This window comes from Talaromyces marneffei, chromosome 7 (genome assembly GCF_009556855.1).
Source record: "Talaromyces marneffei chromosome 7, complete sequence".
Classification (NCBI taxonomy): domain Eukaryota; kingdom Fungi; phylum Ascomycota; class Eurotiomycetes; order Eurotiales; family Trichocomaceae; genus Talaromyces; species Talaromyces marneffei.
The window spans coordinates 867,723-888,239 of record NC_072354.1 but is presented as its reverse complement, the minus strand read 5'-3'; the positions used below and the strand labels follow the sequence as shown (position 1 = coordinate 888,239).

General features: G+C 48.0%; 9 protein-coding genes across 9 annotated transcripts; 5 read left to right on the top strand and 4 right to left on the bottom strand.

Annotated features, from left to right (window-relative positions):
- Positions 1–2,515: 2,515 nt before the first annotated feature.
- On the top strand, positions 2,516–3,365 carry EYB26_008983 (uncharacterized protein; the record flags this gene model as incomplete). The annotated part of the gene is made up of 8 exons (XM_054268234.1): positions 2,516–2,552; positions 2,649–2,699; positions 2,772–2,803; positions 2,869–2,885; positions 2,968–2,979; positions 3,036–3,133; positions 3,207–3,223; positions 3,282–3,365. 8 exons carry the CDS (start codon positions 2,516–2,518, stop codon positions 3,363–3,365), a joined length of 348 nt encoding a protein of 115 aa, XP_054124209.1.
- An 871-nt stretch (positions 3,366–4,236) lies between these two features.
- On the top strand, positions 4,237–4,952 carry EYB26_008982 (uncharacterized protein; the record flags this gene model as incomplete). The annotated part of the gene is made up of 5 exons (XM_054268233.1): positions 4,237–4,264; positions 4,480–4,554; positions 4,608–4,700; positions 4,751–4,884; positions 4,938–4,952. The coding sequence occupies 5 exons, from the start codon at positions 4,237–4,239 to the stop codon at positions 4,950–4,952; spliced, it is 345 nt and encodes a 114-aa protein (XP_054124208.1).
- Positions 4,953–5,538: 586 nt separating this feature from the next.
- On the bottom strand, positions 5,539–7,013 carry EYB26_008981 (uncharacterized protein; the record flags this gene model as incomplete). Its single annotated transcript, XM_054268232.1, has 4 exons — positions 5,539–5,760; positions 5,823–5,970; positions 6,038–6,093; positions 6,156–7,013. The coding sequence occupies 4 exons, from the start codon at positions 7,011–7,013 to the stop codon at positions 5,539–5,541; spliced, it is 1,284 nt and encodes a 427-aa protein (XP_054124207.1).
- A 912-nt stretch (positions 7,014–7,925) lies between these two features.
- On the top strand, positions 7,926–9,013 carry EYB26_008980 (uncharacterized protein; the record flags this gene model as incomplete). The annotated part of the gene is made up of 3 exons (XM_054268231.1): positions 7,926–8,299; positions 8,360–8,470; positions 8,524–9,013. 3 exons carry the CDS (start codon positions 7,926–7,928, stop codon positions 9,011–9,013), a joined length of 975 nt encoding a protein of 324 aa, XP_054124206.1.
- Positions 9,014–9,245: 232 nt separating this feature from the next.
- On the bottom strand, positions 9,246–10,868 carry EYB26_008979 (uncharacterized protein; the record flags this gene model as incomplete). The annotated part of the gene is made up of 4 exons (XM_054268230.1): positions 9,246–10,435; positions 10,489–10,548; positions 10,600–10,675; positions 10,749–10,868. The coding sequence occupies 4 exons, from the start codon at positions 10,866–10,868 to the stop codon at positions 9,246–9,248; spliced, it is 1,446 nt and encodes a 481-aa protein (XP_054124205.1).
- Positions 10,869–11,633: 765 nt separating this feature from the next.
- On the top strand, positions 11,634–11,944 carry EYB26_008978 (uncharacterized protein; the record flags this gene model as incomplete). Its single annotated transcript, XM_054268229.1, has 2 exons — positions 11,634–11,664; positions 11,724–11,944. 2 exons carry the CDS (start codon positions 11,634–11,636, stop codon positions 11,942–11,944), a joined length of 252 nt encoding a protein of 83 aa, XP_054124204.1.
- Positions 11,945–12,193: 249 nt separating this feature from the next.
- EYB26_008977 (uncharacterized protein) lies at positions 12,194–13,525 on the bottom strand (the record flags this gene model as incomplete). Its single annotated transcript, XM_054268228.1, has 4 exons — positions 12,194–13,017; positions 13,075–13,174; positions 13,240–13,404; positions 13,478–13,525. 4 exons carry the CDS (start codon positions 13,523–13,525, stop codon positions 12,194–12,196), a joined length of 1,137 nt encoding a protein of 378 aa, XP_054124203.1.
- A 620-nt stretch (positions 13,526–14,145) lies between these two features.
- Positions 14,146–16,509, bottom strand: EYB26_008976 (uncharacterized protein; the record flags this gene model as incomplete). The annotated part of the gene is made up of 8 exons (XM_054268227.1): positions 14,146–14,325; positions 14,378–14,472; positions 14,523–14,666; positions 14,715–15,273; positions 15,319–15,518; positions 15,571–16,177; positions 16,232–16,285; positions 16,339–16,509. 8 exons carry the CDS (start codon positions 16,507–16,509, stop codon positions 14,146–14,148), a joined length of 2,010 nt encoding a protein of 669 aa, XP_054124202.1.
- A 577-nt stretch (positions 16,510–17,086) lies between these two features.
- Positions 17,087–19,528, top strand: EYB26_008975 (uncharacterized protein; the record flags this gene model as incomplete). Its single annotated transcript, XM_054268226.1, has 7 exons — positions 17,087–17,380; positions 17,452–17,573; positions 17,621–17,929; positions 17,976–18,413; positions 18,464–18,729; positions 18,778–19,275; positions 19,326–19,528. The coding sequence occupies 7 exons, from the start codon at positions 17,087–17,089 to the stop codon at positions 19,526–19,528; spliced, it is 2,130 nt and encodes a 709-aa protein (XP_054124201.1).
- Between the last annotated feature and the right edge of the window lie 989 nt (positions 19,529–20,517).

Genomic DNA, 20,517 nt, shown 5'->3' with positions numbered 1-20,517 from the left:
CCTTTTCGGCCAACTCTAACTAACGTCAGTTGTCCTAGTTCCCGCACCGGATGTATAACTAAGTAGAGGACGAGTTGGGTGACATACCAGAAAGACGCAACAGAGATAAAGACTTGATGAGTAAAGATTAGCAGGTCGGATTGAGATGGTTAAGCAGGGATCTGAGGCAGGACAGGAACAAATGGCGAGAGCTGAGGTGAGATGAAAGAAGCGATGTAAGCGACGGACCTGGTTGATACGATGGGCCCCAGGATAAGAGAGAAAGAGCGACACATGAATTGCGGCAAGCGGCGCGGCTATGCTGATACGCAGATTACTGAGTGTTTAAAGAGGAGTCGGGTGCAACTCGGGGAAACCAGCGGTAAACAGGCGTAATCAATACGGTAATATTACATGCACACACCACAATAACTAAGGACTGCGTACGTACTTGCTGTACTAGGTACAGGATGTACGTACAGCGTCAGTACGGGTCCCTTAACTGCACGGGCGAACACCGAAGTAACTACGGGGTAATGCAATTACAGTACGATTAAGCCGAGACGGAGGGTTGGCGTGCATTCCTGCTATTCCGGGCTTAGCGGTCACAACGAGCCCGGATAACGGCAGGTTAATCAGTCCCGACTACGTAAAATTCAGTAAAATTCAGCGAAAAGCAAACATTGTCATTCTTATGCTTTTGCCCAGGTAATGGTCGCGGATATACTCACTCTGTATCGTTAGGTGTGATCAATAATTGAGTTCAGCGGACTAACAAACTCCGAATCCGTGGCGATACGCGGCATTCCACCCGTTACGATATTTCCCATTTTCTTGGGCATCGATAGTCAAACTTATGGTTCGCTAGTCGTCAGCGCAAGGCCAGTTGCTTATTGCTACTTATCAAAGAACATTTCGGTGGCAATATTTCACCGAGGTCAATCTATCTACGTTACGTCGTTGGCTCCAGGCCAGGTATGGCTGTGCTTGACGGAAATAAACACAATCAACGCCAGATAAAGCCGACATGTCACATACGGTCAGACAACCGATAAATGACAAACAAATAGTAGCATGCTGGTGCAATATGTAGGAAGCTTAATACACCATTGCTTACTTGATAGATTGATTAATCCAAGGAGCTGTAGTTAACTACGAGGCAGGGCGCTGCTGCCGGACGGGGCGGAGGACCAAGTGCGCAGATGTGCCAATGGCCCAATAGTAGGATCTTGTTTTCCGGTGACCGGCACGATACACCCACCAATCCACCCTGTAGCTGTACGTACGATGTGCCCGCGGAGTATATCAACACTATGTAACTTATATGCTATAGTTACTACGTAGTTAACTAGTTATTGATTTCTTTGAGATAAGCATGCCAGTAGAAACTAGAAATAAATGCGTTGGACCCTACCTGACAAGTGTCACCCGTCCTTTCGTTACTGACCAATGTCCAGCCCTAGATGGCAGGAGTCGGTCCACTTCGGATTCTCTACTTCCAAGGCTGATACACGGAGATAATTCGCACATTATGAAGATGCCATAATGAATACTCTGTAACTATATGCAGCCTGCGATTCCGGAGCACATTGTAATTGACGCGAGTGGAGATGGGGCTATCTATTACATTTTTGACTTTTACTGGGCCGTTAGCATGAACTATATGTATGTGACAGCGTATCAGCGTATCTACAAAATGAGCGATCGTCTCCATCAGTCCTGTACAGTCGATCTGTCAGTGTAATCCCCATTCTTTCTTCCTGGCCTTTCCGTTGTCCAATTATTTTGGGCCGTCAGGAGATACCAATGGATCGTTATCATCTACTAGACTACTACGTACCTAGTTATCTGTTTTGGCTTTGTTTTGTTCTGGTTGATATGTATAGCGCTGTACGAATCTCATGTCGGATCATCTGCAGTCTGCATCCGTTTTGAGATCGGTGGATCTAATTGTCAGCACTCGCAGATCCGTCTGTCGTGCCAGACACCAGACACGTACGTACTACTACAGCAGATTATCGTATGTATGTACGTATGTGCTCCGTAAACACTGTTTGTTTGTTTGTCTACCACGTAAGGTTTCGAATTGCTTTTTGTTATCTCATTTCTTGGAGTGCGGCATTTGGTAACTACATCGTAATCATTTCTCGTTGCTTTTTCTGGTTGTTTTCTTGGAGGTCCGTTCCTAAGAGACCGTGTATCCTATGGAAAGCCAGCGTACACTGTCGAGAAAGTAACTATTAGGCGTTGCATGACAATAGTAATGGAAAATCCATCATTGGCGGAAATGGCGATGACGAAGTACGTAGTACGTTGCATTCCAGGCCAATTACAGTGACAAGATACGGGCTACACTCTGATTGGCCTACCACCACAGAGGGGCCCATCACCTAACCGTAAAGAGCTAAGCTCGGCACGTGTCCGGAGGTGGTTAGCTCCCAGCTCAGTAACACTCCGTCTCTGGGGAAGCAGCCAGACGATCAGATCCAACGCATCGGCAAAGGCATACGTCGTCTCCGCCAGAATATTATTCACAATGTCGACCAAGAAGGATATGCGAAGGGCAGACTTGGGTGAGTCTTGTCCTGCTCCAATTGACTCTGGAATTGGTTGCAATGCGCGATTGATACAACGGAGCTGACCGTGGCCAATTGGTTCATTGTCGATAGTGATTCCATATGTCGAGCCACCCGCTGCGAAGAGTGATACAGATATTTCAGGTATGCGCACTTGAGCTGGAAGATTGGACATGGTGCCGTGCGAAATTGGGTTGGTGTTGATGTGGGTTATAGGTGCTATGAGCACAACTTTGCCAATGGCGGCTGTAAGGCCCCCCCTCCTTTTTGCGAAGGCTTGTTGCATGATGCTAATGATACGGATATTAATCAGATGTTTACGCGGAACCGGTATGTCGTTCGATAGCACGTTGATATTGCAAAGCGGATGATCTTGAACAGTCAATTGACGAACGCGATCTTCCATGTCTAGTATGATTGGATGGTATGTTGGCTCCTGTCTATCCATCGAGCAGCGCACTGATTGTGATCTTTTGAAAGGGTCGCCGTTATTATCTCAATCCAAAACTGGTTATCGGAAAGTCCTGAGCAGAGCAAAAATGCTGCTACGCCCAGTTATATGTCCGTGTTCATGTCATGTAAGTTGTCAACTCAGGGACCACGACCCCCCACACCGTGTGATCAATCTACTAATTACACTCTTTCACATAGTGATGTCGCTAGGTGTTGTACGTCTACTTTCCTCGTTCCTAATCGCAGACAGGCCCCTTTTCTAACACCAGATAGACATATATGCCACTCTTCTTCCCTACACCAGGCGCTCGCGGCAGCACCACGGCCGCTGCCCCGGCACCATCGCCGTCCCCATAATCGGCAGGCATCGAATAGGTGGAATAGATGAATGGCCCGGACGAGGGAATAGGCGAAATAGAAATCCTACCATTGGTTGTGATCGAGGGCTCGTGGTCTCGTGACCCATGTAATATACATACATGTTCTGCTAATACAACATACGTAATACTCAATCGATCGCTATCATAGTAAGAAACGAAGTACGTAGTAGTTGCTGGCGGCAGATAGCTGCAGTACTGAAACCGCATCCATGAGCGTATGGATTAGTTATGCACCGGACTCTGACACAGCCTGGTGACTCGTATTGCCACCTGACTGGCCGGTCGCTCCCAGATAGGCTTTGACTGCCGCGCTCTGACAACGCCGATTCCATTCTGTTGGTCGACGTGTTCGCCGACAGTTTGATCGAATAGTTCAATATTCCACCACAACGTGTAAAGAAGAGATTCTTGAGAGTACAGCAACCATGTTGATCCTTCTATACACACTATGAGTAGTAGTGCACCCCGGTTTTGGGGACTGTAGTGACTGGCTTAAACAAGGGACAGCATGGCTAAAAGATACCGGCCAATCAACGAGTTTGCCACCGGCTGAGTCATCGGATCCTTCCTCGTTTGGGCTATCCGTGGTCTTGGCAAGACGTCTGGTGGGAAGGCTCGCCCCCCGCGTGCTGGCACTCTTTCTCGCTCCTTTTGTGGTCGCTTTAAAAAGAATCCAATTCCTCCTCCGCCAACACCATCAGCTTCTACCACCTCCCCCCTCCATACCAGTTTTCACAAAACAGACCACTGCAGTAGCATCTACAAGAGACTACCTACGAGTTCTCTTCCCAACAGCTTTATTATCTATACCCCCTTTTTCAAGGAAGTTTTCAGCAAAGGCAGAGTTTATGTCCATCGAAAACCTCAAGACCTTCGGTAAGCCCTTTAGTCGTTATTACTCTGTTCTATCGACAGAATACTCCCATTCCCTTTTTTATTTTGGCGATGCCTGTCTATCTATCGTAACGGCGAATAGCGCGTCGTTCATGTTCCTGAATGACCGCCACGCTCGTGATGGTAGAGCGGGGTAGTTTTAGTTGGTGCAACACTTTGACCAGAGACAAGTAACTAACCATCCACCGTCATCACAGACCCCTTCGCCGAAGCCGACGAAGACACCGGTGAGACTAAACAGTCTCAGAATTACATCCATATACGAATTCAGCGTATGTTGTTCTCGATCGCCGGTCCGTTTGGATGGCTAGCTAACGATTCGCAGAACGCAATGGTCGTAAGACCTTGACCACCGTTCAGGGTCTTCCTAAGAAGTTTGATCAGAAGAAGATTCTCAAGGTCATCAAGAAGAAGTTCGGTATGTTATTTGCCTCGCGTTGTTACAAAATCACTATCTAATAGATGCAGCTTGCAATGGCACCATTGTCAATGACAGTGAGATGGGGGAGGTGATCCAGCTGCAGGGTGATCAGCGCAAAGATGTTCAGGAATTTTTGGTCGACAAGAAAGAGGGCTTAGAACTCGACGCCAAGACCATCAAGGTATTCCTCTCTTCTCGTGTGTGTGTGTATTGAATTCAAGCTAACGTTTCCAGGTCCATGGGTTCTAAAATCACGCGCCGTGTCGTTTCGGTCCTTCTCGACAGATCAACCCCTTGAGGATACGATGGAACTGTTTCATCTTGTCGGTTATTTACGATATCATCCACATTCTTAGAGTGTCTCGCTCGACGAGTATCCTTTTCAGCGACAGCACGATGTCACTGTCAAGTTATTTATATTCGACTTGCGATTCCCAATGGAAGGGTTTATGGTCTGCTCTTTGAATTGTCGAACATGAGAAAGACTCCATGGCCTCTCAAGTCGAGGTCACCTTCCGGGTGACCTTCAGGAGCTGTTTGTTTTTTCTCATGATTTGATGATTCTGTTTTCAGGGACGGGAGGACTGGAACATGGCGTTGTAGATACCCATAGATGATCTGTCTTTTATTATTTTCGTTTTCTTTTGTATGTCTTAGCATCGATGATGCGGATTCAATGAAAGATATTCCATAAACCTTGATCTTGAACCATGCTAGTAAACTGATCAATGACCAACAACTCAGGTATCAGTACAAAAACATATAATGTCAACCTAACATGCAAACAACATAAACGCCTACAGATTAAAAAATACAACACAACCCCCACAAGAGCTCAAGGTGAGAGAGACGAAGTCAACCCCCCAATCCAATCCAACACCTTCTGTCCCATCACAAACGCAGGAACCTCGGGCTCATTATCGCGCGTCAAATGCAACTGCAAAAGTATCAACGACATGCTAATATAACTCGCCACCGACAGCACGGAGATCGAAGCCGTGGTTTCACGTTTGATCATGGCGTGGTTTTGGGTTGCGTGGTAGAGAAATGTTAATGTCTAAGCCATTAGTAAGAGGACACAATGAGAAGGTGAGGTGAAGGAAGGAAGGAGAGGCGTACGGTTGTGATTGATATCCAAGCCGGTAAAAGTAGGCGTGGATCAGATGAGGCGCCTGAGAGCCAGAGGACGGAGGAAGTGAGGTATGCTATGAGGCCGTTTGTAGCTAGGAGACGAATCAACACTGCTGGGGGGCTGTAGTTGAGGAGCCTGTATGGTTGCAAGTTAGCCGTGCAATTGGCCATGCATTCTGGGGGATGGGGGAGGGGATCCGTACCACCGGGACATCATGCAGTCCATGAAGAAATACGATAGATATGCTGATGCACAGCACTACAACCCACGACGTCAGCCCATACGATCTGGGAACAGGAGGGAGAAACGGGGATACACACCCACATAATCGCCAACGCAACCTCTGTAACCCTAAACCTCCTCTCCACATCCCAATCGGCCGCTGCACTACTAACCACAATTGCAACCCAACCTTCCCTCCACATACTTCCTGGTCTGATGCGCAGTAATTCCGCCAGGAAGGTGAAGGCGCACCTGAGCCCCCACCACAACGCCGGCCCAACACTTAACGCTCGACACACGACCAGCGGCAGGTACCATTTCCGATCTACTCCAAGTATGACCGCGACTCGCGGGTGTAGTTTTGATGCAGATACCGTTGGCGTTGCGGGAGACGCTTCAGTTTGCGTTGGCGGCGGTGCTCGGCCTTCCATTCGAGGTGTTTGAGGAGGATGAGAAGGATTTTTATAAGTGCGGCTCTGTTTGTTTGCCACTGGCTCGTAAGGTCGAGGTTGTTGTTGCTGCTGTTCTCCTCGCGTTGTTTGTTGAATTGTTGCGTGATGAGTTGCATTGCGTTGATGGCTTCCTCGTTGTTCATGCATGGAGGTAAGTCCAGGGGCGGTTGATCGAGGGTTTCGAGGTGTTTCTGGAGAACTGGGCAGAGGTCCTGTATTGCTCTTTGCACTTTGGGACTGTGGATATAGCCCGTTAGTGTGGGCGATGATGTCGTACTCGATGCTGGAGCTGAGATTATCTCCGGTGCTGGTAGTAGTATCTTCTTCTGTGGCTCCGCCATGGTTTATAAACGAGTTTCGACGTGATCCGAGGGGTGAAGGGGGCACAATAGTCGACGCGGGGGAATCCTCGTCTTCGTCATCGTAGTCAATATTTTCCTGAATTGACGCTGTTGTCGTTGCTGGTGGTGGTGGTGGAAATATCGACCCACTAAGACTCTTCATTAGTGCGGAGGCAGTAAAATAACCATGTGGTAGGACATTGGTCGCTCTCAATAAGTTGGAAGTAGATGGTGCCAATTGTCGTGTTGTATTTTGCGATTGTCGTGTTTCTTTTAGCTGCTTCTGTTGCTTCCCTACGAGCGTCGACGGAGGTGGCGAGTTGAAACGAAGGTTTACGGCATCGCGGCCGGTGGAAGCCAGTCTTTCTTCTCTACGGCATACGCTGCCGTAGATTGTGGCGGTAATCGTAGGTCACTATAAAGAAAGAGGGGTGTTGTGCACTCGGATCGGCGCAGAGGTATACGTTGTACAGGTGTGGGTTATACCTGTGTAGTTGTGAGTGTGTAAACACACGATTAAAGGAGAGGCGATTTACCTAGTTTCTGGAATGCGGGCAGATAAGGAATAGTTTATGAGGAGAAATTTCAGGTGGATATTCTTTCTAGGAAGTGGAAAGAGTAGGTAATTGCGCCGAAATGTTCAGGATGTTATCGTTTCTACAATTGAGGAAGATCCAACTTAACCGGAGTCATTGATTGAATGTGAATGGTTTACAGGACCGCGGCATGTCTTTCTACAGACGAATGTCGTCAATTGAACCTACCATCAGATCTTTTAGGCTTGATAGTGATCAAGCACCAAAAGACTATTCCTTGCCTATCAATCAGTGAGTATAATATCAGTATAACAATTAAATCTAAAGTATAAACTCGTTTCAGAACATTTGAGGATATTCGCAGCTGATGATTGGTAAATACACAGGGCGGTATGTCACGTGTGCGTATTCTGCCCGGAGAGGAACAAAGTCCGCAAAAACAGGAACAACATTTTTGTTCCTGGCCAGCATTGAACGAATGCTCATATGACATCGTGACGGTCTCTGCGGGAGATTGTAGCGATTGAGCTCACATCAAAATGGCACACTCACTCGGTTTCAGGGCAAACGTCCTCCCTCGCCATGTCCCTCGCGCAATCCCCGTTTACGGATCTTCAACGCTCTTCTCCAACGGACAATCACAATGTCGACCATTCTCCCAATCCAAATCCACGGCGGCCAAAGGCGGAATGATGTCCGCCGAAATGGTCATGCCCAAAATGCCGCCGGAAAAGAGCTTTCGATCCAGAATTCGAGATATCGATCCTGAGAATATACCTACAGACTTTGGTGTTTTGCCGGGTACTTTTATAAAGCCAGAAGGAAAGGATATGCCTAATTTTTTCACACGGCCGAAAGATCGGTTGAAGATGGAGTGGGTGTGGATAAAGACGTGGATTACGAGTGCTTTTTCGTGAGCAATCCCTACGCATCGTATACTTCTGGGTTGCGGGTTTATGGCTGACGGTTGTAGAACGATTTATTTTCATAAATGGCAATCCAATCCCCGTTTACCGCTCCTATTAAGGGAGCGTAGGGGGATTGGGAAGGCGCTTCATAATCTGATGTACACAGAGTTCGCTCGGTAGGTCTACACTATACCCTACGTCAAAACCAGTCGACTAATATACATGTCAGAGGCAACGAACGAGTTCTCCGAGCAAGATGCTCTCCCGGTCTAGGCAGCGACCTCATCAAACGCATCCGCAAACGAAACCCTAAGGAAAGCTTCGCCTGGAGCATCGAAAGATACATCCGCGACCCGTCCACTTTTTTCACTGGTATCCGCGTTCTGTCTGACCGCGCAACCGTCATCCCCGATCTCCCAGACAGCTCAATCCGACAGATCGTCCTTCGCATCAAATCCCAACAATCCTTCATCAAAGTAGCAAAAGAAGACAAAGACGCCGTTGCAAAGGGTTTGTTTACCGATCCCAAAATTCAGGACTGTACGGAGTACGTCGTTATACAAAAAGTGAAGATTGCTGGCCACGAAAAGGAATGGGAGATTTGGGGGTTTACCAAGCCCACGACGTTTGAGGAGTTGAATAGTCCGTTCTTTGAGATGGGGTTGTCGTTGAAGGATAGGATACAGGCTATGCAGGATATGATGTCTGGGAGGTCGTAACCTGTCCTCTCCTCTCGGGCTGGGGGTGTCTAGGAATGTTCCCTTCTCATAATGTGCTTATTAGTTTTTATATATGTATATTACAATCAGTGTACAATCACATTACTCTCCTACACTTGTAGCATATGTATCGATGAGAAGAGAGTCTATTGAGCAGCGAATACGTAGGTACCTAATATATATATACACCAGTTGACATGATACCTAGGTAAGTGTCTGTCAACCACTTAGATTATGAAGCTCGTTCTCTTAATCTTCTCTTCCTTATACTCCCATCAACCCAAATCAAACACGGCACAGTTGTCACACCACTCAACAACCCCAGCGTCCACGTCGCCGTCCCCCATCCATAATTCTGCTTAATCAACCCAGCCCAAGTGGGTCCCACAAGCGTGCCCAGAGCAAACCCCATATTAAATAATCCATAAGCCTGCGCATATGCCCCTCCCTTTCCGAATGATCCTTTCGGGCGGGATTTCTCCTTTGCGACGACTATATGTGTGATTTCGGCCATGATGACCGGGAAACTCAGCGTCATCGCGAAGCCGATGAAGACTAGCAAGACGACCAATAAAACTTTTTGACGGATGGAGTTGTGTGATACGAGCCGTAAGAGGACGAACATGGGGCATGCAAGTAGATAACCGGCTGTGGCGAACCATCTACCGCCGTATTTGTCGCCTAAGTACCCGACCACGGGAGACACCAGGGTGGGGATGACGATGGTTAGGTACAAGATGCCAGACTGTAAGGAGCCCCAGGAGAAAGTTTCGTCGACAAACAACGGGAGAATGGAGTCGAAAGAGGCGACTAAAGCGGCTTGGACGACACTGGCGAATAGAGCGGCGAGGAGGCGGCGGGATGCGAGGAGGGTGAAGATGGGGGGGAGTTTTTGGGTAATTGTTTTTGCTGGAGGCGATCCTGATGTTGGTTCTTCAGCGGGAAGAGTGGTGTTCTCGAGCGAGGGTTCTTTCATCTCAGGTGTCGGACCATCAGAACACTTAGGCTCCCCATTCTCTGGAACTGTTGATACAGGAAGGTCTTTCTTCTCGACGAGCACAATCCGTAACGCAAAATCTAACCCAATAAACGCATAACACAGTGCCCAAACGCCATTGTATCCCGTCCTCTCATACAACACTCCACCCAACAACGGGCCCAGCATGAATCCCGAGGTCATCCCCAGACTTACATAGCCCATATACTGGCCTAATAGTTCCCGAGGTACCGTGTCAGCGAGCAGCGCAAGGCCCACGACCCAGACGATTGCCGCACTGATGCCCTGCAACAAGCGGCCGATGATGAAAACGGTGACGCTGGTGGCGACGTTGAGCATGACTGTTGCGCCTAGGAGGGCCGATAGACCCAGTAGTAAGGGAAGGCGACGCATGGAGATTGTGTCGGAGAACCAGCCGCATATTGCTGTCGCGGTCAGCTTTTCAAAAATGTTCCAAATGTGGAGAGAGGAGACGTACGAGAGAAGACCAACAATCCCGCGCCGTCCACAGCCAGCAGGACCGAGACCCAATATTGAACTATGTATCAAATCAGCATCAAGCCCTGCCAGATGGAAGGGAAGGACTCACCTCGATCAACGCTAACATTAGCCCTATACTCCAACGCAAACGGGATAACGGGTACAATGACACCATACAAAAAGATCTATACCGTCATTAGTATGCCCGAATTTGTGTAACACTCCACAGCGAAGGAAGAAAAAGAAAAGAAAACACACATCAGTAAAAACGGCAAAGGTAACCGTAAACACAGTGAACCAGTTGCTGGATCGCCATTTCAGACCCCATCCCCATATTGCGTGGGTTGGTGAGAAGAGTTGGGGGGTTTTCAACTTCATGTGAAAAAGTCAATTCAATTCCAGGTTCCAAGGTTGGAGGGGTAAAAAAAGAATTTAAGGATATATAACGAAGCCCAGGCAACTCCAAGTCAAGAAGAATTGTAATCAGTCTCCATCGCGACAGTCGGCAGTAACGAATGAATACGAGCTACCCCAGGCCGAGAAGCTCCAAATTATAAATGTAGCGTCCTGTAGGCTGTTGAAACTTAAAGCCGGAGAAAAAGAGAGCTACAGTGGGGGTGCAGTAGTGTTGACATCCCCCTCTTACCGCCCCCATTTATTGCCGGCAAAATTAGCGCGTTGAAATCGCGTCCCATCCCAAGCCATAGAAATTATTATGAGAGTCCTATATCTTTATATTTTTCACCAATATCATGGCTCCTCGACGTCGTACAGCGCGCAGAGAACTGGACCCTTGTATGAGAGCTCGGATATGTGAGCTTCATACAAGCGCGCGCTGGGGCTATAAACGAATTCATAAAGTGCACCCAGAGATCCCTATATCAACTATTCGCAATACAATCAAGAAGGAGCAAGAACGGGTGAATCAACGCTCATTACCTCGCTCCGGGCAGCCTAGCAAACTATCATCCGAGCAAAAAGAGAATCTTATTCAACTTACAAAAGAGAATCCTCATATTAAATATTATGAGCTTCAAGAATCTGTGGATATGCGATGTTCAAAGACTACTATCCGCCGAGTATTCCACAATCTCCATATGAGGAAATGGCTACTACGAGACCGCCCTGAAATCCTTCCTCAGAATGCAGAAAAAAGGCTTTAATGGGCACAGAGGTATGCTCATTTTACACCTACAGATTGGCAACGTGTAGTATGGAGTGACGAATCTACAGTTGAACGAGGCAAAGGAGGTCAATTGATTTGGACTTGGAATGATCCTAGTGAGCAACTAGTTGAGCATGACGTACGTGAGATTCGTACTGGGAAAAGCATTAAAAAGATGTTTTGGGCCGCATTTCGATATAATATGCGTACAAGCTTAGTTCCATTAACCTCGGATGGATCATCTCGTGGAGGAGGTATCACTGCGACAGTTATACGCCAAGCCTCATAGAGTACAGGCCGTACAGAACGCAGATGGCTGGTATACAAAGTATTAGGGTTTTTTGGAGGTTCGGTAAATTCTAGTCTAGCCTAATTAGGTAGGCGGTAATACAAGGATTTGGGTAAAAATTCAAGGGTGCCAACACTACTGGAAAGGCACTGTAAGTTGACGAAGCACGATAAGTTTCTCCATATATTGCCCAATCAAGGCTTAGTCTACGGGTATCTTTGTATCCGGATCCGATTACGAACCCTAACCCTATCGCAATTCTTCAGCCTGATCAGCCCCCTTAGGAACTGTCGCTCTCTTCTTCTCTCTATACTCAACTCTTAACTGAGCCGCATTCTCGAACAGGCGCTCTGCGTACCGTCCCTGATCATCAAGGGTCCAGGCACCGCCATATGAATCCCACCATACATCATCATTCCCGTGAGCCGCATACGCAAATTCATACATCTGCATCGACTGAGAGGCGACGATAGTCCATATCCCATCTATTATCGAAGCGGGGTGTGCCCTGAAGGGGCCATGCCAATTCTCTAGGTCATCATCATCATCAAAAACGTCGGCTTGCGAATATTCTTCCCCTGCTTCTGGGGCAGTAGCGTCGTCACGTGGCTCGTCAAGACCCAAGTTGTCGTCCATCGCGATAACGAAGGGAATTACGTCCCCTAATCTAGGACGTTTGTGCATCTTCTCTGGATTCGTATCTGCCAAGAGAATCGAGCGTGCGGACGCTTCATCAACTGCAAAGAGCACAGAATGCTGATAATTAGATGGCAACTTCTCCATCGTCCCTCGATAATGCTCCGCTAATCCCTCCACAGCCATGCCATTAAAAATTTCAGGGTCTTCAACCCAGAGTAGCTTCCAGCGCTGTCTGGCTTCGTCTATGCCTTCTATATTACTGTAGTAGTCAAATGTGGATTCAATCACGGAGTTGAGTTTGTCTTTGACGACGGACCATGTCTCGTCATTTTGGGTGTATGTGGTGCGGTAAAACACAAAGCCCCAGTCTCCTGTGCGCGCGTAGCGGTGCAGGACCGAGAGGAAACTTGGTGCGCTGGTTGGTGGTTCGGTGGCTAGCATTCATCAGCATGAAGTACCCTTAGTAGGATGAGCCAGAAAGGAGAACATACGAGCCTCTGGCTCAGCTCTCGCCGACATATCACCAATAACCTCATTCTTTAACTCCGTGCCGCAGTGTGCCTCAAGTCCAGCACGCAAGACATCTTGTTGCTTGGGGAGGAGGAAAAAAAATGAGTCAGCTTATCGCAACTACTTCAACAGGGCAGGGAAAATACCCTCTCAGTCAAGTTCCCCCACTCCTCAATCGTCATCTCCATAACCTTCCCCATATCCCATCCCTCCGGTACCCAGTCCGGTCGAGAATCAAGACTGTATTTTGGGACCTCGGTCATGTTTGCTCGAAACTCGACCATTAGTGGGTCTATAAACATTGCTGCCCACTTCAATTACAAGTTAGAAAGATTTGATCTAAGAAATGTCTAGACAAGGCTTGGAAGGGGGACGCGGGCGCACTGGATTATCAGCCACAGGAACCGGGATGGACCCCATGGTCTTTTTCATTTGTGATAGGCGGCCCATGTAGACTGGTCTGGCAAGAAATAAGACTATAAAGTAGATTGCGGGCCAGTGGGTTGATATCCTCATGATTACTTATGTATCTGCAACTGTAATGAGGATGTTAAAGCATAACTATAACTAGTTAAGTTACGGAGTAGGTAAGAGAAGAAAAGAAAAATCCAACTATCCCACCTAGGTACGTGCAGGTTCTTCTAGCTAAAATTAACCTTTTTTGCCCCTTACGGTACCGGTAGTCCGGGGCCTGTAAAGCCGAGATTCGACCCTCCAGGGCATGAAGCTTGGCGGCGGCTCGTATGGTCGTAACAGTTGACTAAAATCTGACCTGATAGAATTAAGCAAGTCAAATGAATAATACAACATGATGATGATGGTAAAACCAAGTAGACAACATAGGTTTTTTCGATTTTTCATCGCAGATGAAAGAAACTCAATAAATCCAAAGCGATTCAAGGGAATAGCCAAAAGGTAATGGGAAATATTCACATGCAGAATGGAAGGAAAATGGCATATAACACATAAATCACAGAATTACCACCATCAACTTATGTAAATATGCTGGGGAAACTCAACTCAGAGAGCGAGTTAAATGATCATTGTATCAATCAGTCGTCGTCAAAAATCTGGAAAGTGTTCAATAGAACAGTTTCAATGACACGGTTCTGCCAGCCAGAGTCGATGAGACTGGCTCCTGAAGCGCCCATGAGAGTCGGTCCAAAGCAAATGGCAATGTTGCCAGCCGTCATACGGTTATTGCTTGCATGTTCCTGGACTCTATTCAAATGCTATACAACAATTAGCACCCATGTATTAGACATTTAGGAACGGTAGACTTACCAAAACCAAAGCACGTAAAGTGGCATAGTTAGGATCAGGAAGGCCATTGATAATAGCATGCAAGGAATCGCGTCGTTGGCCATCATTCTCAATTCCTGTTCGAGAAATTAGTGGCTTACTCGACGACAAATGCAGAGTCACTCACGAGCAGCATTAATAAAGTCATTATAGAATTGTCGCGTGAACAAAGGATCCGGGAGTTCTCGGAAAAATTGCTTCAGCAGACCAGCGACACTATTTACATCGTGGAAGAAGCTTTCCGGGTTGGTAAAGTCGACCTTGGAAGAGTCTGCGGACACGTTAGTTGAGACCATATCTCCACGAATATATGACCTACCGTTGTCAAAAGCTGCCTTCATATGGTTGATATGGTTGGCACTTCCCGATTGTCGGTAAATACCCTCCATATCAAGGCCAAACATCTCCACTGCCTGGATACATTGATAAACAATCACTGGGACTGCTGTCCCATCTCTGCGGAACAAATCTTCAAGACTCAACCCGAAAACAGGTCTGACAGGAGGAAGATTATTCGAAAAGCCATTCGGTGGCTGCATCATCGGAGCGTTGGAAGAAGTCTGGTGGAACGGCTTGGCCGGACTAGACGGGAAAGGAGCAGGAGCAGAAGCTGGCGACAGCGGCTGATTCGAGCGTGCAGAACCAGGATAAGCTTGATATTGAGAAGCCGAGTCAGTGGTATCCGGATTCATGATGGTCAAAGGTGATAGTTGCGCGGGGAGATCTGTTGTAGGAGACGTAACTGGCTGTGAAGACGGCGATGCCAAAGGTTGCTGGGAAGGCACAGCTAACGAAGTCTGAGCGTTTTGCCGAGTGTTGAAGCTGCCTGGCTGGGATGTAGGTGCGGGTGAAATACCAGGTAAAGGCCCCCCAAGAGTCTTGCAAGTCAGTTTGATTCTATTAACCTGGGTGGGTGAACTTACAGGATGACGATGGTACTGAACTTCGGGAGCCTTGACCGCGCCAGAGCTACCTTCATGAGTCAAGATGTGCTGGTTAAAGTCTTTGGTGCTATCGACCTCGTGTACAATCTCGCGCAAACTCTTCGGTCCATCCGATGGCGCATTCTTTAACGGACTGACGCAAAGGCCTTTTCCGAGCAGATTCCTCTCGTTGAATGCAGCTATCAGGTTTCATTAGTAATTCGTCTTATAGAATGTACTGCTTGGACATACCATATTTCTGAAGTTGAAGGGTAAGCCCCGAATCGCACTCAAAAATCAGCTGTCGCAGCTGATGAATAGTTTGAGGACGATGCGACGCTAACAACTCCTTGCGCGCCGACTGCGCAGCCTGAACCTTGGCCTGATAATCGGCATCCGCATTTTGCACCTTGCGACTGAGCTCCTCTTCCTGCTGAATGGCCGACTTGTGCCCTTTCAGACCAAACTTTCCTCCCTGCTTGTCACCGGTCTTGACACGATCATACTGTTCGGCCAGAGAATCGTATTTTGCCTTGGCCTTTTCCACAAGAGCTTCCGCATCGGTTACTTTCTTTTCTGCGGCGAGCCCGCTTGCCTTCCACTGCTTGCGGCTTTTCTCGATATTCTCAGAGAGCTCGGAAAGGTCGACGGACATTTGGTACAGCGAGACGGCGAACTGTAGGCCATGGTCGGCCATTTGTTCGTGGATTCTGGTGATTTCATCTTGGGCGCGACTGTATGTTCCTTGGCGCGTATCGGGTTTATGCGCTGCTTCTTGTGTTTGGCGGGCGAGCTTTTTCAAGCCTTGAGCGTGCTCATCTTCGAGTACAGACCGCTTTTTGAGGAAAGTAGAAAAGTCCTGTATGAATGCAAGTTAGCCGATGTTGGTAAAAAGGAGGATCGGCGTACGAACCCGTGCCGAAGCAATGCTTTGTTTTAAACGAGCGAGAAGTGTAGTCACACCGATCTATATGCCGATTAGCTCATCTGCTCGGAACCAAGGAGGTTATTTCTGCGCACCTCTGACTGCAGAATAGTCTCAATACGCTCTTTTGTCTGGTCATTGGGGGCGGAGTCGCTGGGGGGGTTGAGGTCGGCCAAGCCCGAGTTAGAAGAAGCTGAAGCAATGGCGCCGTCCTGCGACAAGGGGCGCGCTGAAAATGAAGCCGAGGGAGAGAGAGATTCGGCCATGTTGTCCAGTACGTACTTAGAAGATTTGTTGCATGCCTAGCCGTGGTGAACAGAGAAAAAGAAGAATACTGGATTCTCCAGGTGTCGAAACCAGAGCCTAAAAGAAAGATGTGGCTGCTGACGTCGTTCAATCAGAAGCTCCACCATCGTACCTTCCTCCGCCACAGCCACACCCGCGCTTGTGGCCTTGTGCCGGGGGAAGGTACCCAATCAGCTCTTCTACTTTGCCCGTTCGACATGGTACACGTAGTATGTAACATTGGGCAGGACTGTGTAGACCGCAGACAGCATGAGAATAGACCAATGCTCTGTAGGCATAGACACTATCATAAAGGAGTGACTACTATGCAAGTAACTCCTCACAACAATGAATGTATTGTGCCTGGCTCGATGACGCTGGCGATGCAAATAATGCTTAATTGCGGCTCGGCCAATCACGTCGTGCTGACTCAGCACCAAACCGCCGGCTTCGTCGCAAAGTTTTCTGCCGATTGCCGGAGTTCGCGACCTCTTTGTCTCAGGTAACAGCCGATTCGTTTCTTTATTAAGGGAAACCAGCGTACGAAAGAGACTCAAAATGACCAGTTATGGCGGCCCGTCCATACTGAACCCAGATTTTCGACGCACACTCGGGGGTGTCGTCGGTGTCACTGGGCCGTTGCCGATGGTTTCTCCGCCAGGTCCCGATGCCTCTGCCCTGCGAACCACCGCCGCCAGATCCAACGGCCCGGTATTAGGATCTATCTTATCTGGTGGTTCTGGTCCTGGGCCTATCCCTGGGCCTGGCGTTGCTCAGGGGGACAGCTCTCAGCCAATGAAAAAACGACGAGGGGGGAATCGGAGGGCCTGTAACGAGTGCAAACAGCAGAAGGTACGTACTCTTGTATACTGTGTACTGTGTACACACCATACATATCATAAATATCAACTGACATGCATTAGCTTCGATGTGATATTGTCCAGGCTCCGGCATCGACATCAGCCCGCTCGCCTTGCTCACGATGCAAGAGGTTGAACATTGACTGCAAGGTAGAACAGTCTTTTAAACGTATTTCCAAAAGACGGTAAGCTTGAACCCAGTTGTATTATGCTTTATCACTAATGGTTGTAGTCGCAATGCGGAAATGGAAAGAGAGATTGCCGACCTTCGTCGAAGGCTCGCCACTGGCGAGCGTGCCGAAGGTCTAGTTGATGGTGACAACCACGAGATGAATCATTCTTCTGGAGAAGTCTATTACGATGCTCATTCTCCACCTACGTCGTCACGAGCACAATCTTTATCTGCCTCGGTCGATCATCACCCATCGCCGTTGAGACGATCATTGGTACCGACGGAGAGCCCTATTTCTCATAGCCCCAATGCATGGGTCCTCGAGGACATTTCGCTGTCGAAGCAGCGTGTTGATCGGCTTTTTGACCAGTAAGTACTTACTCAGACAGTAAGAGATTGGCGCTTATAATTGTAGATATTTTAAATTCTATCACCCATTCCTTCCTCTGCTGGACCCAACAAAAGACCCCGAAGAATGCCGCAGCTGCTCCGATGTTCTGGCATGGACAGTCATTTGTGTGTCTAGCCGGCGTTGTCCATATGAGTCTGGATTACTGGTTTCGTTGTCGGCTCCGTTTAGTAGGCTGCTATGGGCGAATATCAGCAATGTCCCGCAGAATTATCATGTCGTCAAGGCACTCTGTCTGTTGTGTACATGGCCTCTGCCGACTACAAGTCAGAAAAGTGATCAGACTTTTATGTTGAGTGGCTTGATGATGAATCTGGCTATGCAGCTGGGTCTGCATCGTCCTGTGCAGCCAGAAGAGTTTACCACGTTTCGAATGGAGGTTCGCGGAGAGGAATTGAAGGATCGTCTGCAGACGTGGGTTCTTTGCAATCTTGTTGCACAGAAGTGAGCCTCCATTTCCTAAGCCGCCGATTTAGTTTACTAATTTTTTTTAGCGTCGCTACTGGGTATGGTCAACCGCCGAGCACCATCTACGACTGGGCTTTGGAACCAGCTTCTCTCAAAGCAGCCGATTACCGGCTACCCGAAGAACTCAAAGTGAGACTGCGAATTGAAAAATTTTGCGACCGAGTCACGAGAAGTCTATACAATGGACGACCGGAGCCGTCGGAATTCTTGAGCATGGACAAACTGCTTCTTGTGGGGATTTTGGAGAACGAATTGAAAGAGATGGAACTGGATTTTGGTGACAATCTTTCACGTAAGTCTACTCCTTCTTTCCGAATTGCAATAGACTAATATTCGACAGAAATCAACTTGATACACTTGCGGGCGGCAAATCTGCATCTTCGATATTTCGTATTTCTGAGCCAAAATGCCAGAAGTGAGGATTTAACCAACCTCTTCCTCGCAACAACATCCTTCCTCGGGCGCGTACTCGAGCTCGAGACATCTCCTGGAAATTTACTCATCCACGCCACCAACTACATCCTCCAAATGATTGTCTCGGCCGCATTCGCGCTGATGAAACTTCTCAAAAGCTCATTCGCGCGACAAATCGACATTGATCATGGCAAATTCCTGTTCAACGGCGCCATTTCATCAATCCGCCGAATCAGCGTAGTTGACAACGACCGACCCGTTCGCTTGGCGAATGTCATATCCCAAATGTGGAATGCAGGCAGTTCGGGCGACGATGCGCTCCATCTCGGGATCCGAAGCCGAATGAGTATGAGCCATGTGTACGATACAGTGTGGCGCTGGCGACGACGATTCAAGCAACAAAAAGCCCCTGACGACTCACAAGGTATTTCTTCCCTTTTCGCGGACCGTCCGTGTGTATACTAACGATCGTAGGAACCATAACCCAACCCCAAACCACAACCGGGGCCACCGGCCCGCAACCCGACCATGCCCTGAACAATGCATCGTGGATGCTGCCAGCCAGTTTCGAGGACAACGCCTTTATGAACGAAGCCAGCTTTTCGGATTTCTTCGATTCCTTGAACTGGGTTTTCGACGGTGTGCCTGATTCTATTATTGCGCCGCCCATTCTGTGATTAAGTTTTTTTCTTCTGCATTAGAGATACCCGATATTTATGTTTCAGATTGTATATATGATGGATAATTACACAGTCTATATTCGTAGTAACTAGGAGTTAAGAAGTGATTTGTCATAAGCTAGAAGATCGAGAATGTGATAGTTAGGCAGTATGTATTGAGTATTGAGATGTATCAGTATAGTTTCAGACGAGACTGATACAAAATCGGAGAGATGGCTCACATGCAGCATGCATGCATGGGGCCATGGATCTGACATGAGCAAGAACATGATACGTTATATCAAACCATCCTCGAGGTATCTGTAACAAATACTCGCCGGTTCCACTACTGCAGTGCAATCAAGATGGAAGTAGTCTGGTAACTTAATTAACGCATCTCTTTGCCAAGTTAACTCGTTGACTACGTATGTACTCAGTGGAATGTGAATTTTCACAGAACTAACGAACTAACCAGCGAGTTCAGTAACTTACGTCTTAAGTTAGGCACCGGTAACTGCTCCGTAGATAAGAGACTAACCTAGTCTCTCCTCGTGCATAACCCAGCACCGCCAGTCATCCACTCACCACGCTTTCTGCGCCTCCTGCACTGTGACAGGCCGGACCGTGTGCTCCAAAGCCTCCAATGGTAGCCACAATTCGTTACAAGCTGACGAAGCTATTCTTGGAAATCATAAATAACTCCACCTCGGTCTACTGTCCTGCCTTTAAAGGGCGAGTGCGGGACTGCTACTCTGTAGTGCTGCGAATACTCTGGTGTATGCCGTTGATACGGGAGATGCATGATCAGACGAACCCTCTCAGGGGTGACGGATCTGAGGCAGTTGATTGATTATCAGCAGTAAACGTAAACTAATCTAATCAGGGTCTGACTCGCTGGATGTTGTGGTTGGTTGTGTTGGGGTGTCCGGTTGGAGGTGAAGGTCGTCGTCAAGACTGTGGTGAATTTGGTGCTGATTGCAGCATGCGTCCAATCTGAGATCTGATTG